A 15,220-nucleotide genomic window follows, 5' to 3' on the forward strand; every position below is an offset into this window, starting at 1 on the left:
GCAGCGCGGGACGCGACGGTGAGTATACTAGGAGTAACAAATTATTAGTAACGATACACAGTACGCACTACGAAGACTAATGTAAGGAAAGTCGGCCGCGAGACCGAGTGTCGGCCCACTGTCGGACAAGTGTTGGACGGGTGTTTTACAAAATGTTGGACAAAAATGATATGCCCAAATTATTTAGTCGACAAATCATTTACATGTTCTTAATTTGAATTTGTTTCCTCATTGATGTTAATGTAAAAATACCGCTTTTATTATAAGGAAGCAATCAAGTTACATTAAAACTCAATAAAGTTACTGTCCGGAAAATAAATTACGTAATTTGACCGCTGTGCGATATTTTTGTTTGAGTATAATTAAAATATTACCAATTTCGAATCCATGAAAGGACATTTAGTTTACGACATTGTAACACCGGATGAAATAGAAAATAGGGTTTCTGCACTCTATAGCGACACTTGACCGACAGCACTTAGCACATATCACTCTCATTACACGACCGAATAGTCCACCAACAGGTGATGAGATCGCTCTTCGACAGTTCACCAAAGCACGGTGATGAGCGCGATGATGGTGATGACGGGGTGATGAGTGGAGGCCGCGTCGTGCAGCGCGCGGACGGTGTGTCGCGCGGGCGCGGGGGACGGGTGCGCCCCGCGGCGGGGGAACACCGCCACCGCGCCGCCGCTACCGCCCACCGCCACGCACCACACCTGGTGAACAAAACTTTGGCTACACACTAATTGAAGCTAAATTTAAAACTAAACGTCATCGATCAGACATAATATCGGTCTGACAGGAAATGTTCCAACCGTTTTTATCTGACGTTGTCAGTTCCAAATAAGATCTCAATGGGTGCGCACCTCGTCCGGGTCCCTGACGTGCAGCGCGGCGCGCCAGCAGTGCTGCGCGAGGTCGGGCGCGAGCGCGGCGCGCGCCACGCTGCCGTCGGGCAACACCCACGCCACGCGCACGCCGCGCCCGCACGCGCCGCACTCCAGCCGCCAGCCGCCGCCGCGGGCCGGCTCCGCGCTCAGCGCCGTCGCCGTCGCGCCGCCTGCCACACAGCGCACTGTACGAGTCTGCCCCGGTAGCTGACAAGATATGTATATCTACTCGGATAGCGACCTCCGCAACCAACATGCAAAACCCGCCGTAATTGCTCACGTGTCACGTTTTAGGATCACCCTGTTCAAATAGACCGGCATAATTGTTTCGACTTGTGAGGGGTAATTATATCTCCTTATTCGACACACTATGTGAGCTTTACTCCATTGACTATGAGGTACAGTAGGGTCATTTTGCTGTGCTCCTATAAAAAAATATACGATCAACATGGTGTAGGCGGCAATCTACTTGCGTAGATATCGTCGATTTGTCTACTTCTACCGCCAGGCTAATGTATATATTATGTGTTTAATATTTTATTTTATTTAGAGGCTTTGTCCACTCTTCGCCTCTGATTTTTGTCTTCTCACTAAAAAGCTAAACTATGTCTGAGAAAAAAGTAAACTACAATAAGAGCGCTCCAAAGCACTGTCATTTCGCAACAGCGATTATCGAGCACTTAGCTTCAAGTGTAGTCGTACAAGTGATTCCTCTCAGCTGACTGGTTGATGCATTCAAAGTGATTTCTTCAGCCGTGTGCGATTTAATAAGCGTCCCTTATCCCTGGCTCGTGATTTTCCGCGCGACTGTCCACGATACAAAGAGAAGCCTTGTACCGGCTGCGTGCGCGAGCGGAATATTTATATTTGAATAAAATACGCGAAATTCGACTCATATGAGTCAATGAAGTCCTACAAATAGTATCAACACGAGCTACAACTTGCGATTTCAAAGATTTTGGTTGCAACTCTCCCGCGTGAACACTTTTTTAAATTCCCTCTGACATTATTTATCTTCCTAAATATGAAGCATGTATTTATTATATGATGTGTAAAACACACTAAATGATGGAAAAAATACATAATAAATTATTATATAGAACTTACAGACTGATGACGTGCCATCTCAAAATTTCTCAATTAAAAGGGGAATCTCAACTCACCAGTGACTCTGAGAGTAACCCGCTTCAGTTCGCGCAGGCGCATTAGATCCGGCGCGCGCGCCCCCACGCACCGGTACTCCCCACCCTCTTGATACAGCGCCTCCTTTATACCTGCACAAAAAACCTAGTAAAAACCCATGTAAAAACTTACAAGGTTTTCGATATCTTTCTTGTTAATATAAAGCACACAACTATTAAAATAATATAAAATAAAATGCAATATAAAAAAAATAATTAATTAATTTTACACGTTCCTTATATTGCTTAAATAGGTGAACACTAAGTAAGAATTTTTGATTATTAATCACTCAAGGGGATATTAAGATAGAGTTTAATTCCTTCGCTCACACGGATAGTGATTAAACCCTTGCGAGTAAATTCGTATTAAAATAATTTATTAACAAATTAATATATTATAATAAACCAATATATAGTCAACTACCGTTGATAATTAATCATTTTCCGAGGTCTTACTGAGATGGGGCTTATTATATTTGACAATATATTATGCAGTTAGTCACCGAGCACGCCGTGCGCGTGGTGCGAGCCGGCGGGCGCCCACGTGTCGGTCGCGTTGCCCACCACGCGCCGCCACCAGCAGCCCACGCTACCTGCACGGTGCACAGTCTGCTTACAGTATATGGCAACTAAAGCCTCAATATAGTAGCAGTGTAGCCTACACAACAGGTGCAATGTCTATTTCTGCCGCCAAGCAGCAGTGTCTAGTCACTGTTGTGTTCCGGTTTGAAAGACATAGTAGCCAATGTAACTACTGGACATAATAAGACCTCATGTGTCAGGACGGCGAGCGCAGTGGAATATTAAACAATACTTCGTAATTCATGGTGTTGGATGGTGTTTGTGTTGTTTATGGGCGGTCGTACCGCCAACCATCGGGCGAACAGCAGGCTCGTCTCGTCATACAAAGAAATTTTTTGTAAGTTAAAAATAGCATAATAATTAAACCTCAAGTTCTTCGCTACGCGTGAATGAACAAGGTCATGAGCAAATGAATTTTGGTTGCCTTGCCGACTTACAAGGGTGGAAATTGAAAGTACAGATAATACATTATCTGACAAATAATAATTCAGTCTAATTATCACTTTACCGACTTCGCCCGCTGCAATATACGAGTCCGTACATCCGACACGCGGACCGCGCTGTAAGCTGATTTATCGCTTCAGTGAAGCACGCTATTGCTATGAAACTTATCGCTGCGAGTGCCGGCCGACTCATTTTGTAGCAGAAAAATGTTTAGCTTTGCTATTGTGCTGTGAAATGTTCATGATGGGAATGAGTTTTTAAAAGAAGAGAGCAATGTATTGTCTGATTTTAGTTGTTTTATGTGGTTACATAGTGAGCAAGTCAGTAACGTGAAAGTGAATTTTACTTAATGTGTTTCAACAATTTATAGTCAGTAAGTTCACAATATAAATGACCTAGTTCGATTGTACTTCTATTTCTGCATGATAGAAAAGCGTATTGTTATGTTTTGTATGAGCAGATAGATTATAGAAATGCTACAAAACCACCCTTTCGTAATTTTCAACTCCTCCCTTTTAATATTTGAAACATCTATTCACAAATCTTTTACAATTTCACGGATATCAAATTTGTATCCCTCACGGTCGCAGCTAGTCTTACCTTTAGGACAGTGCAGCTGCACGTTCCCTCCGAGCGGGACCTCCACTTTCTGATGATCTGGCTCCTCGGACTCCGGCTCGGGCTCCGTGGGGGGCTCCACGCCCTCCTCTGGGGCTAAGATAGTACATATTCTAAGAGCAATACTCTCGATAAATTCAACGATCCTAAAGTACCTAATGCTTTTTTCCCATGAACTTTATTATCTCATGACTGGTGCTTTTAAGGGTTCTTAAAAGTCTATCCAGGGCGGGCCTTAGATAACCGGGCGTCCGGGCTAATAATTCTCGTTGCCTCTTTTGCCTGCGACCATTTTTACAGGCCTATAGCGCCCCCTAATGCTATTGTCAGGTTTGCGTTAAGAGATCTTTGTCCGCCAGATGGTGGTCCGGTCTCACCCCGCCTCTTCCCAAAGGACATTGTCGAAAACGGCCCCAGAACCAACAAAGGTGTGACTAGCACCATAATTATTTATGTATTTTTTTATATTATTTGCAAATATGTGTATAAAACGGACAAGCTGCTACATCCAAAATGAATAATATATAAAAGTATTGTAACGACTTAAAGTCAAAGTCGCCGACATGTTTACAAATAATTGGGTATTTGACATAGTAAAGAAATAAATAAATTTGGTATTGAAGATTATATAATTTAAGGTGTTAATTAAGAATATTTGACTTAAATTACAAATAAAAATTATTAAATATTTTATTTTCCTAAATAAAAATGAGTTTTTGAATCTGTGCATCATTTACAAGAAACGTCTCAAGCGACCAAGACTAGAGAACGTGACGTCACGATGTATTATATGTAATGTCTTGTCTATTGGTCTTGTCATTCCGAAAAGATTTTGGCGCGTTTCATTCACAGGTTTCATTAATATTTATATGATTAATTCGTGTGCAAGGTGCACGTTACCGAAAAACACATGGAAATTGGTTTTATTAAAGCTGACAGTGCAAATTTGCCAAAAATGAAGTCTTTTATGATCGCAAATTTCTTTGCCTCAAACCCGGACTTTTGTTCGGCAGAATTTAGGAACGCGGAAACTTCATTGTAAGTACAAAACTGTCCTTTTCTGATATTTTGTTCAATTCACAATAGATTACAGTCTGATTTATGTACTTAGCCTTATTTTTTTTTTTGCTATAAAATAACCTTTGTGTTATGCATGTGATAGGTACATGTTTACTTTGTAGATTATAAATACAAATAATGCATTATTACGTTACCAATAAAATCATAACTTATGAGGAATCTTACTCTGATTAGGTACCTGTTATTTGTGCAAAATCTTTTCAACGAAAAGTTTCTCGTATTGTGGCTATCTGTGATGCTTTATTTCTATTTTTACAGATCATCAAGACAGTTGTATGGTGATGATGCTAATTCATATGCTAACTCAAATCCTAAAACATTAAGCTGATTACAAAGTGCCCAACATTCTTCAGTTCTCGATGCATTATTAGAGCATCAAGTATAAGAAAGGAAGTGACTGTGAAACGTTTTTAGCCAAAATTAATGGTGTTTCTACACAAGAAAATATAAATTTTGTGGAAAGTCTGACCCGAGCACAACACAAAATTCAAGCATGGCATGAGTTAGGTATTATTTATTTATAGGTATTTGATTGTATTTTAAATATGATGTTGCCCTTTTAAATGTGATTTCATACTGTAAGGATTGAACTAATAAGATATTTAAAATCAATGTTCTAGAGCAAAATTCCCAACTTGGGGTCGGTGGACATGTCTAGAGTCGGCTGATTTCAATGTTAAAGCTATATGAAGTTTCAGGTTGTGCTTAAGAGAAGCATTTTATTGTGATTTAAGGAGGTCTGTGGTGATCATCTTTGCTCATTTAGTGGTTCACAGCTAAGAAAGGTTGGAAAATGCTGTCTTAGAGTAATATATATTGGAATTATATGTTTCCATGTGAGATGCAATCTCAAAAAGTAAATTAGTCTTGTAGCTTTACTAGTCTTTGATGTTTGTGTTCACATTCATATGTGTTGGGCACCCATTCTACAGGGCATTCTAGTGATGATATAAATGTATATGTGGCCACCAGGCAGTCATTAGTTTAACATTAAAAAAAAATGAATTTTCTTTTCAGGAATAAAAGCATCAAAAGCATTTGATGTTTCACGATGCAAAACAACTGTTGGATCCTTGGTTGCCTTAATAATGGGAGCTAAAGTACCAGATACTCCAACCATAAAAAGAGGAAAATCATTGGAAGAAGTAGTAAGAAAGGAGTTGGGAAAAAAAATATGGCAAGATTGCAGAATGTGGTTTTATTATCAGCCAAAAATTCCCAATGGAAGCTGCATCGCCAGATGGTATTTTAAAGAGTGACACAGTTATTGAAATTAAATGTCCAATGAGCCAAAAAAGTTTTATATATTATATATGTAACAACACAATCACAGAAAAGTTTGCAGTCTAAGTTCTTTTGCAAATGTATGTGAGTAATTTCACAAAAGGTTTATTTTGTGTGGCAGATTGGGAATTTGAAAAAAATAATAGTCCATGTAATATCAATAGAGTATGATGAGATCAAAGTAAATGGTATTTTATCTAAAGTTGTAAAGTTTTGGAAGAATAATGTTTACAATCTTTTGTAAAAACTTATTTTTATAACTTAATATAGGAAAATAAAACATTTTATTCTAAATTTTGTTTTTATTCGTCAAATGTTTTTAATTAAGGGGCCTTGTAAATTAATTGAGGCACATGCAATAACAAAGCAATCGTACAAAAACTTAATTAAATTTGTATTGACAACTGAATGCGGTCTTAACATTGAAAACTCCCTTAGACGTCGGATGACTCTTTCAATGTGTATCAGTAAACTTGTTATCTCCTTAGTTTTTCGAACTTCAACTTTGGTTTAATTGGACTTAACTGATACACTTGGCGGTCTCACTAAACTACATCCCTTTTGTAATAACAGTTGCTCAATATGCTTGAATCCTCTATCAGCTAGTATAATCGCACCAGGTTCCCAATGATCTAAAAGTTGCAATTTTCAACCAAACATACATCGCTAATCCTGCCACCATAACCAGGAGAAATGTAGTTAATAATACCATCAGGTGTGCTACTTATAAGGTATTTTATTGTATTGGCCTTTTTATAATCTTGAATAATAAACGAATCTCACGTATTGTTTACGTTAAGACTATTACATCATGACGTCACACCATTTATTTGTCACGTGACTTAGCGTTTCAGCGGGAAACACAAAATGTATTTATTAAAACTGTCTTTTTGCTATTAAAATGGCTCTAAATATAAAAAAAATAATTGTAAAGCGTATCTTTAGAGACTCTAGAACATTTTAAAGTACTTTACAAAAAATTGTCAAATACCCAATTGTGTATAGAGATGTACCGGTTTGACAAAACGATAAATCTAATTACCGATAATTAATTATTGAAACATTTTAATATATTCGATTTGTGAGGCGATATGTTCCTTAATTATTATAATAATATTTAATCGAGCAGTGGATGTGTCTCAAATAAATAAGTAGTTAGTTTTAGGACTAAATTGATTATAGATCAAGTCGTCTATGAAAAAAGTTTTTTTTTTAGTTTTTAATTCGTATTGATTTACTTTGTTTATTTAGATTCTATATTAGCGACCCGCCCTGGCTTCGTACAGATAGCAGAGCATAATATATTATGCGAACATTTATTTTTCTGTCGTACAAAATATTTATGAATTATACATATAAAAAGTAGCGTTCTTCTCACTCCCTCCATCCGGGGGCCTCAAACTCTCTCCATATTAAATTACGATCGGATCCGCCCGTGCGAAAGATTTTCCGGGAAAAGGGTCCCGCTAAATATTTTTCCGAATAAAAATAACCCTATGTTGAATAAAATCGATTTTTGTATAAATGATCGATATAATCGATCCAGAATCTAGTCAAGTAGTATCCCTAATTCTTACTTCATTTTTCAATTCAATTTAATGTCACTCACAATCAAAATGAGGAAATAAATAATATGAACTAAAAATATTTTTTTATTTGTTTAATTTAATCTTACATGCCCCAAGAGTCTACCAAAAGTGTGTAAAATATGCCATGCTTCTGATGAAGCGTGAATGCTCAACAGTGCGCCTCTGTCTGTCTCTTCGGGGAATACGTACGACGTACGTATATATAGAAAATACATAAAATCTGAAGGGTACTCTTAGAGGATGTAAATACTATAACTACATAATTAGGTACCTTTTTACTTATAAAAAATTATATGAATCAAGTCTTAAAATAGCCTGATTTACGTATAAAATAATCTGATACCTATATAGTGATGAATCTTTAGGGCTTATGTATATTAGATAGGTACTTATATCAATAAAAAGCATATTTAAAGCGTAAATGATAGGACTATATCTACCTTGAACATTGAAAAGCTTTCAATGTTTACTATCAATTATAACCTCAAAATCTCATTGTTTTTTTGGATTAATGCGATATCCCAGCTTGTCCGTTATATAAATAATATGTCATGAGAATTTATTAATGATTCTAAATATTACAAACATTTTTCCATTGCTGTTGGTTGCAGGGCGAATTATGTATGGGCACAGAACAATGTCCTTTAGTACTGATTGTACCAAAGCTGTTATACCAAAATTAACTGTCAAAATTAAGATCGCATTGACAATTGAATCGCATCAGTAGAACAGTGGACTTTACGATCGTTAAGCTATGTCGAGGCTACCGAACCAACTAGGAAACGTGTTTTGGTTCAGAGCCAATAATAAAACATTTTCAGTATAAAATGAATATGCAGAAGAAAAATGGGTAAAATTTATCAACGTCTCACGTCTGAACAATGGAAACTTTAAGATATAAGTGTATAAGGAATGTATCCGTACCAAAAGTGGGAGAAACAACAACTGATTTATTCTTCAATACTTACTTATAGCTGCGTTTTTTGTTAAACTTTTATGTGAAGAATACAATGTTAGTCATATACGATTAGGTCTACTATAGGCATTGTGTTTTGTGAAATCATCAGAAAACACTAACAATATGCTATTCAAAATGTAGCCAATATCGAGTAATAACAATTCAAACTTCTTACAGAAGCTACCTATTCTCTAAGATTGCTATTTACATTGGACGAAGATACAATAATAATTTAATATCATGTAGTTTTACGAGTAGACTGAAGTTATACGTTGTGGTACTCACAGAGCACGTTGAGGTAGTACCCGATGGAGGAGTAGTCGGTGTCGAGCCACGTGGCGCGGCAGCGGTACCAGCCGGCGTGCGAGCCGCGCAGCGCCGCCCAGCGCAGCGTCGCCGACCCGCGCGCCGTCTCGTCGCCGCCGCCCTCCAGCGGCGGGGGGGAGCTGCACCACCACAATACAATATGAAATAGTCGGGGTAATCTCTGAAAATATGACACTCCAAGCTTAATGTCTCAAGCTTGTCATTCAAAGCAATAAATAAACCGACCTGGTGGGATCCGCATCGTCCCGCTGCCACCAGGCGCGCGCCGGCGGGTTGGCGTCCACGTCGCAGCGCAGCGCCGCCGCGCCGCCCGCCGACAGCGACACGCCGAACCCGGGCCAACGCGATATCACGAACGATGGCGGGTCTGAACACATACACTATGTTACCAGGAACGTCAGTGATATGAAGGTTTTTTATAGCTTTTATACGGGCAGGACAAAGTGACCCCACCTGATGTTAATAAGGTGGGACCCATGTTTTGATTGACTAAAGATGTTTATCCCGCGCCCATCGACACAATAGTTAGAATCTGACGAAGGTAACTTTATTAGTAAGTAAAATTTCTTAATTCTTTTTAGAAAAGTCAAGAAATCGAAGTTGTTTAAGGTGTAAAGGAATTTACAAAGATGCGTTTATATATTTTATATTTATTAAAATCTTATATAAGTAACTACAATTCATGAAGTGTTTCCATTTAGTTTCTATATTATAATTACTTTTAAATTTAAAAAAAAACTGGCTAACACTTTTTTTATCTTTGCTATCTATTTTAGAGTAACCCAACAACAGACTTTAATTGCAATTACTTATTGTATTTAATTTTAGTAGATGAACTCACACGTGACATGTATCTCTAGCTTGGCGGTGAGGAGCTGGTACGGCGCGGCGGAGGCTGCAGGCGCGGGGGTGCCGGCGGGGGCGGGCGCGGGGGAGGCTGCCGCCGGGCGCCGCTGCTTCGCCTCGCACTGCAGCGTGGCGTTGTGCAGCTCGCGCGCCGCCGTCACCACCGCGTGCGACCACCACATACCCTCTGCACAGTGAGGACATCATATATACCGCTTCGTCCCTTGGTTGGGTTGTCGTATAAAACGCTACTACACATCCTATCCTAGCAAGGAATGATACCTATGTATTTATCAGGCATAAATCAAGAACCTGGACAGCAAGATCCTAATTCAATAAATCGTTACCTGAATTTGGGATCAAATCCCTGATTTTACAATTTGAAACCCAACTAAATGCCTCTCGATCACCAAAGGAAGAAATCTTTAAAATATCCTTTAATTTATTTGTAGCAATTAACACTACCCTCATAAATATGATAGTAGACTTAATTGCACATTGGTAAATGAAACAGTTCTGCATTGTACCAACTATATAGAACGTATATTACCTATTGGAATTGAATGAATGAACTCGAAAACAAATTACTTGGAATAATTTAACTCGTTCCATTTAATCATAGGGAGTGAGATCAGTAATACAGCTGTGTTAATGATGGATTGATTTGCATTGTGATATGACATATGCTTAACTACGTTTATGGTCACAGGATTTCTCTAGCGCCTACGTCATATTGCTATTGGTAGCCACTGAAATCCAGTTGACATGAGTTAACGTCAAAGAACAGCTTTTGTCAGGACGGTCACTCAGCTGTTGCGGAGTGGACGAGAAACTACCGTATTCCGTTCTTCTTCGTTGCACTTTGTTTATGTGTTATCTTTTGTATCATCATCATATTAGCCCTGCATTATAAAGCAACCCACTGTTGGGCACGGGCCTCCTGTACTACTGAGAGGGATTAGGCCTTAGTCCACCACGCAGGCTTATTGCGAATTGGTAAACTTTATACACCCTCAAAATTCCTATACAGAATTTCTCAGGTATGCCGGTTTCCTAACAATGTTTTCCTGCACCATTAAAGCAAGCGATAATTCACAAAGAATACTCGTACACACATTTTTTTTTAAATCACAGGTGTGTACCCTTGGTATTTGAACCTGCGGACATTCGTTTCAGCAGTCTGTTCCACAACCAACTACGCCATGGCCGCCACCTTTTGTATGCTAGCCAGTAAATGTTTCTTTCAATTCTAGAACAAGGATTAAGGCTGATACACATACCGACAGTGTAGTTGGTGTGGTGCACTCGAAGGTACGGCCGGTGATCGAGCGAAGGTTCCAGAGCCAGCAGTCGCCATGACAGCTCCGGTGGGGGCGCGCCACCTGCATCAGTATGTGGTCATCAAGATTGAAGTACGCAATCACGCTGATCATTTTCAAGGATAAATGCTAAACTGTAGAAGAAGTCTATGTAAGTAACTGGAAATTATTATTACCATAAGTTCATCCATTCTTAGTATAAGTAGTTATTATATTTCAGGAACATGAGACAGGAAATGTCGGACCCTAACGTGCATTGCATAACTACATCTAACTATGAGACCAAAAATTGTTAAATATATTCATACCCTACGCTTCGTCATACTGGCACGAATACATTATCTTACGTCAATTGGTTGAAGACCTACATAGTACATAATAGCAGTTATAGACTGTCCTACAATCTTCTAACTATTACTTATAAATGAACAAGAGTAAATATAACAGAAGCGTCTATTGTTGAATATTAACTTACCCTCAGCAACGCACCGCACCTCCAGCTCGGTCTTGTCCCTGACGGGCACCCAGGTGTTGCCCGCGTCCAGCCGCCGTCCGTCCACGGCGAGGTACACTGACCGCACCGCCTCTGAACCATACAGTATGTGCTCTTCATACAAGTCCATCAAAATTTTAATAACAAAATCATTATCATTTGCCAAAATATTTGGTTCGAAATTTCCAAAAGTTGGCGGGACCAGTAGTTTCTGAAGTGGTCTGGGTGAGGATTTATCTCATAATATTAATGTTCGGAACTATTTAATTACAAAAAATGTATCTAACTATAATCGCGAGTAAATCAATTACTTTGTATTCCTAAGATTTCTTTATTATTTTTCCGCTCTATAGCATATGTATATATTATTCTGCACAGACAATTGAACTTTATAACTTGATGTCATATAATTGTATAATCATTCGATTAAATTAGAACAACTGACGAATGCACTTCACGTGTTACCTTGTAAATTTCGTTAATCACTTAGACTTGAGCTTATATGTTTCGTACTATATCTCACCATAAATCAGCAACTTGGTAGGTTTCCCAGAGACAGTGTTACCGGCGCGGTCGACTCCTGCGCAGCGCCACGCGCCGGAGTCTCCTCTAGTAGCTCGTCCGACCACGGCAGACGTTCCCTCGCGCCACACCGGCTCGCCACCACCTCCCGGGGAGGACGGCAGGTTTAGTAGCTAGGGAGGTTTAGTTTGAAAGTATATTATTCGCCAAATAACTTGAGCACATTATCGCGTTTTCGGGATTTTTTTTCAACCTAGGTGTATTTACGTAAAAAATAAATCTCCCAGCATGATGTGTACGCAAGTTGTCCACTATTATAACAGTATATGGTTGGAATTTATGCTTATTTTACTATGAAGGTTATCGTCTCATTGGTTTAGTAGTAAGATAATTGAAAGAGATTTAACACGTTTTCGTTAAGGAGAAATACTCGCTTCCTCTAAATGGATCTAGAACGGCGCTGACGAACCTACTTCAATGGCAATTAAAGTTATATAACGTTGTAAATGGAGATATCAATAAGGAATTACCATAGGAAAGAGTACATACCTCGCTATCCTTGTACCAGCGCAGGTCGGTGAGATCGGTGCCATTGGTCAGGTCGCATGGGATGACTGCGCGCGCGTGCGCTTCTACCAACAACTCGCGCTCGAGCTTCGGCGCCTGACACAATAACAAAAGATTGTAAGGTAACGGAACCACAGATAGCCCACTTAGTTTTATAATTTACAAACTAAATCATGATAGATGGAAACCAAAGATTTAATGCATCCAAAAAGAGTTATCTAACTGAATGAAATCATAAATATTGAAATTTAGTCAAAATAAAAAGAAAGAAATGATTTGATGACGTTGATAAATATTTTTGGTATGAAAACCGTGCTAGCTTTCAAAGTCAGTGTGTACCTGTGCGGTGTTGGGTTGAGCGCGCGGCTGGTCGTGCTGGTGCAGGCGCGCGGGCGGCTGCTGCGCGGGCCGGATCACGAAGGTGTCGAGGCGCGAGGAGGCGCGCGGGCCGGGCGCGGCGCCCGCGTCCCCGATCGCATCCCGGACCGCGCCGCGGATGTTCAGGATTGTGTCGCCGGTCTTCACGCGACGGCTGGAGGTTGCCGGCTACACACAGATACTCAAATAAAACTAAGTCAAGAGCACTGATAATTGCTTCGTATGTAAATTGAGTATGTACCGCAAAATCTAGGAATGTAGTAAGATATTTCTTGCCGGTCGTAATTTTTTTTGGGCTTCACTTTACTGAGCATTGGCTGCTGTGTAACTATAAACTAATTTAGTAGAAAAAAAATCTTTAGCTCACTTGACCTGGTCACACACAAGTGTAATTTTTGTTTATTGATCTTACCTTAGTACCAGCATCCCACTGATGCGCGCTGCTTCTCTTCTCCCGGTCAGCGGCATCATGGGGCGCGTTGGTTCCAGCACTGGTGACGTCATCGCGCAGCGGCGGGTACAAGGGCGCGTCTCGCACCAGTTCTGCGTCAAGTTCGGCGGGGAGCGGCGCGGGGAGAGCGGCGTGCGGCGCGGGGGCAGGGGACCGCTCCGAGCTGCTCCACTCGCCCAGGGAGAAGGGCAGGACTGCAGACAAACACGTTGGTGAGTGGTACAGGTAGTTGAGTTCGGAAGCATACCTCCACAGGAGTCTGGGTTTAGGTAAAACTTTAAGTCTTGTGTTTAGCTCACTCTGATCAGGATTCACGTATATCACAGGGAACGTCAGGTTCAACAACACGTAAAGGGTTCAGGCCAAGTCGTAAGAGGGTTTGTTAAAGTAAACAGTACGATAAGTAGCCCCCTGACTGCGTGCAGTTACCATGATAGCCGATGCACTACAAAATGATTTCCGATATTCTCTATTTAAAGTCTATTTCCGTAACATTATATACAGCATCGTTAATTATCGTGTATACGAGTAATTCTAATCCGGACAACTTAAATCTATTTACCAAATTTTAAAAAATGACATTTCTTGACTTAAGAACCAAATCGAAAACTTCAGAGGTATCACGGTCTTAATACACCGCCTAGACATGAGGGCAAATAAAACACGACAACTATGTAAAAAGCAGTATATATCTCCCGGCCGCTAAACGACCTCCGATTTGTTTCGAAACTCCGCGCCACATTTCAGTTGTTAACGAAACTTAATTTATATAATTCGCGCTGAAAAATATTTGTGTGAAAACTTTGTGACGTTACAAACGACTCGTGAGGCGGGACGCGGGGCGCGGGGTGCGGCGGCGGGGGCGCAATTTGTTTCTCGTTTTGTAATGATTGGTTACACGTGACGAGTTGCTGACTGCAGACTTGCTAGTTTACTCTCGCATATTTATGGACTAACTTGTACCATAATGTCGTACGATTAACCTGTAAAGTGAAAAAATATAATAATGGGAATCTATTTTACTGACCACGTCATGTTTTAGTGGTTCACTTTTATGCTTTTACAATCTCAAGTTGAGTTACACTTAACAGCTTTCGTAACGCAAAGAGTACTAAGCAATGTGAAACACAAGAGTCTCAGACTAAGACAAATTTTATTAGATTTAGTAGTTACTATTAAACTCTTTCGTGACTTGTCGTATTAGTTACTAGCCAGGTCAACTCTCCCGACAGCTCGCACGGTGTACCCAAGCCGCACAGGGAAACGTATTTTTCATATAACAAGAAACAAAGTTTATCTGAAGCGGCACGGTTTAATTCACGCCCCAAAAATAAAAAGAAGGGGAGAAACGCTAAGTAATTTATCAGTGAAGTTAAAGTTACGAATACGAAGGGGGTGCGGTAGCGACCCGGGGGGGGGGACCGTAGTTATTATAAAGTAAATCGTGTTACATTGTAATAAAGTGTAAACAGCGCGGAGGGACTGCCCAGCTATCATCAAAGTGATGCTCCCCCCCCCCCCCCCCCCGCACCGCCCGCACTCAGCCCTAAATATTTGATGTCAATACTCGCGCTGAGTACGTGTTGTACATCTCGTTTACAAGCGGAGTGTTTCACGAGTGTGTCGATCATTCGATTTATTTGAAACAACACTAGAGTACGTACCCAATGGTTTTATTGAAATTGAAT

The 15,220-nt window shown here is 40.1% G+C and overlaps 1 protein-coding gene across 1 annotated transcript in view; it reads right to left on the minus strand.

The window, feature by feature from the left end:
* Positions 1–548: 548 nt before the first annotated feature.
* The window catches only part of LOC115454559, a 60,135-nt gene continuing 45,463 nt past the window's right edge, over positions 549–15,220 (minus strand). The window contains exons 3-16 of the mRNA XM_037436704.1: positions 13,494–13,726; positions 13,043–13,249; positions 12,686–12,799; positions 12,138–12,309; positions 11,597–11,707; positions 11,083–11,184; positions 9,798–9,989; positions 9,182–9,323; positions 8,915–9,075; positions 3,701–3,814; positions 2,578–2,667; positions 2,057–2,167; positions 870–1,063; positions 549–719 (exon numbers count right to left, since the gene is read on the minus strand). Coding sequence (XP_037292601.1) covers positions 549–719; positions 870–1,063; positions 2,057–2,167; positions 2,578–2,667; positions 3,701–3,814; positions 8,915–9,075; positions 9,182–9,323; positions 9,798–9,989; positions 11,083–11,184; positions 11,597–11,707; positions 12,138–12,309; positions 12,686–12,799; positions 13,043–13,249; positions 13,494–13,726 — 2,114 coding nt within the window. The remainder of the gene's footprint in view (positions 720–869; positions 1,064–2,056; positions 2,168–2,577; positions 2,668–3,700; positions 3,815–8,914; positions 9,076–9,181; positions 9,324–9,797; positions 9,990–11,082; positions 11,185–11,596; positions 11,708–12,137; positions 12,310–12,685; positions 12,800–13,042; positions 13,250–13,493; positions 13,727–15,220) is intronic.

The sequence above is a fragment of the Manduca sexta genome, chromosome 2, assembly GCF_014839805.1.
Source record: "Manduca sexta isolate Smith_Timp_Sample1 chromosome 2, JHU_Msex_v1.0, whole genome shotgun sequence".
Taxonomy (NCBI): Eukaryota; Metazoa; Arthropoda; class Insecta; order Lepidoptera; family Sphingidae; genus Manduca; species Manduca sexta.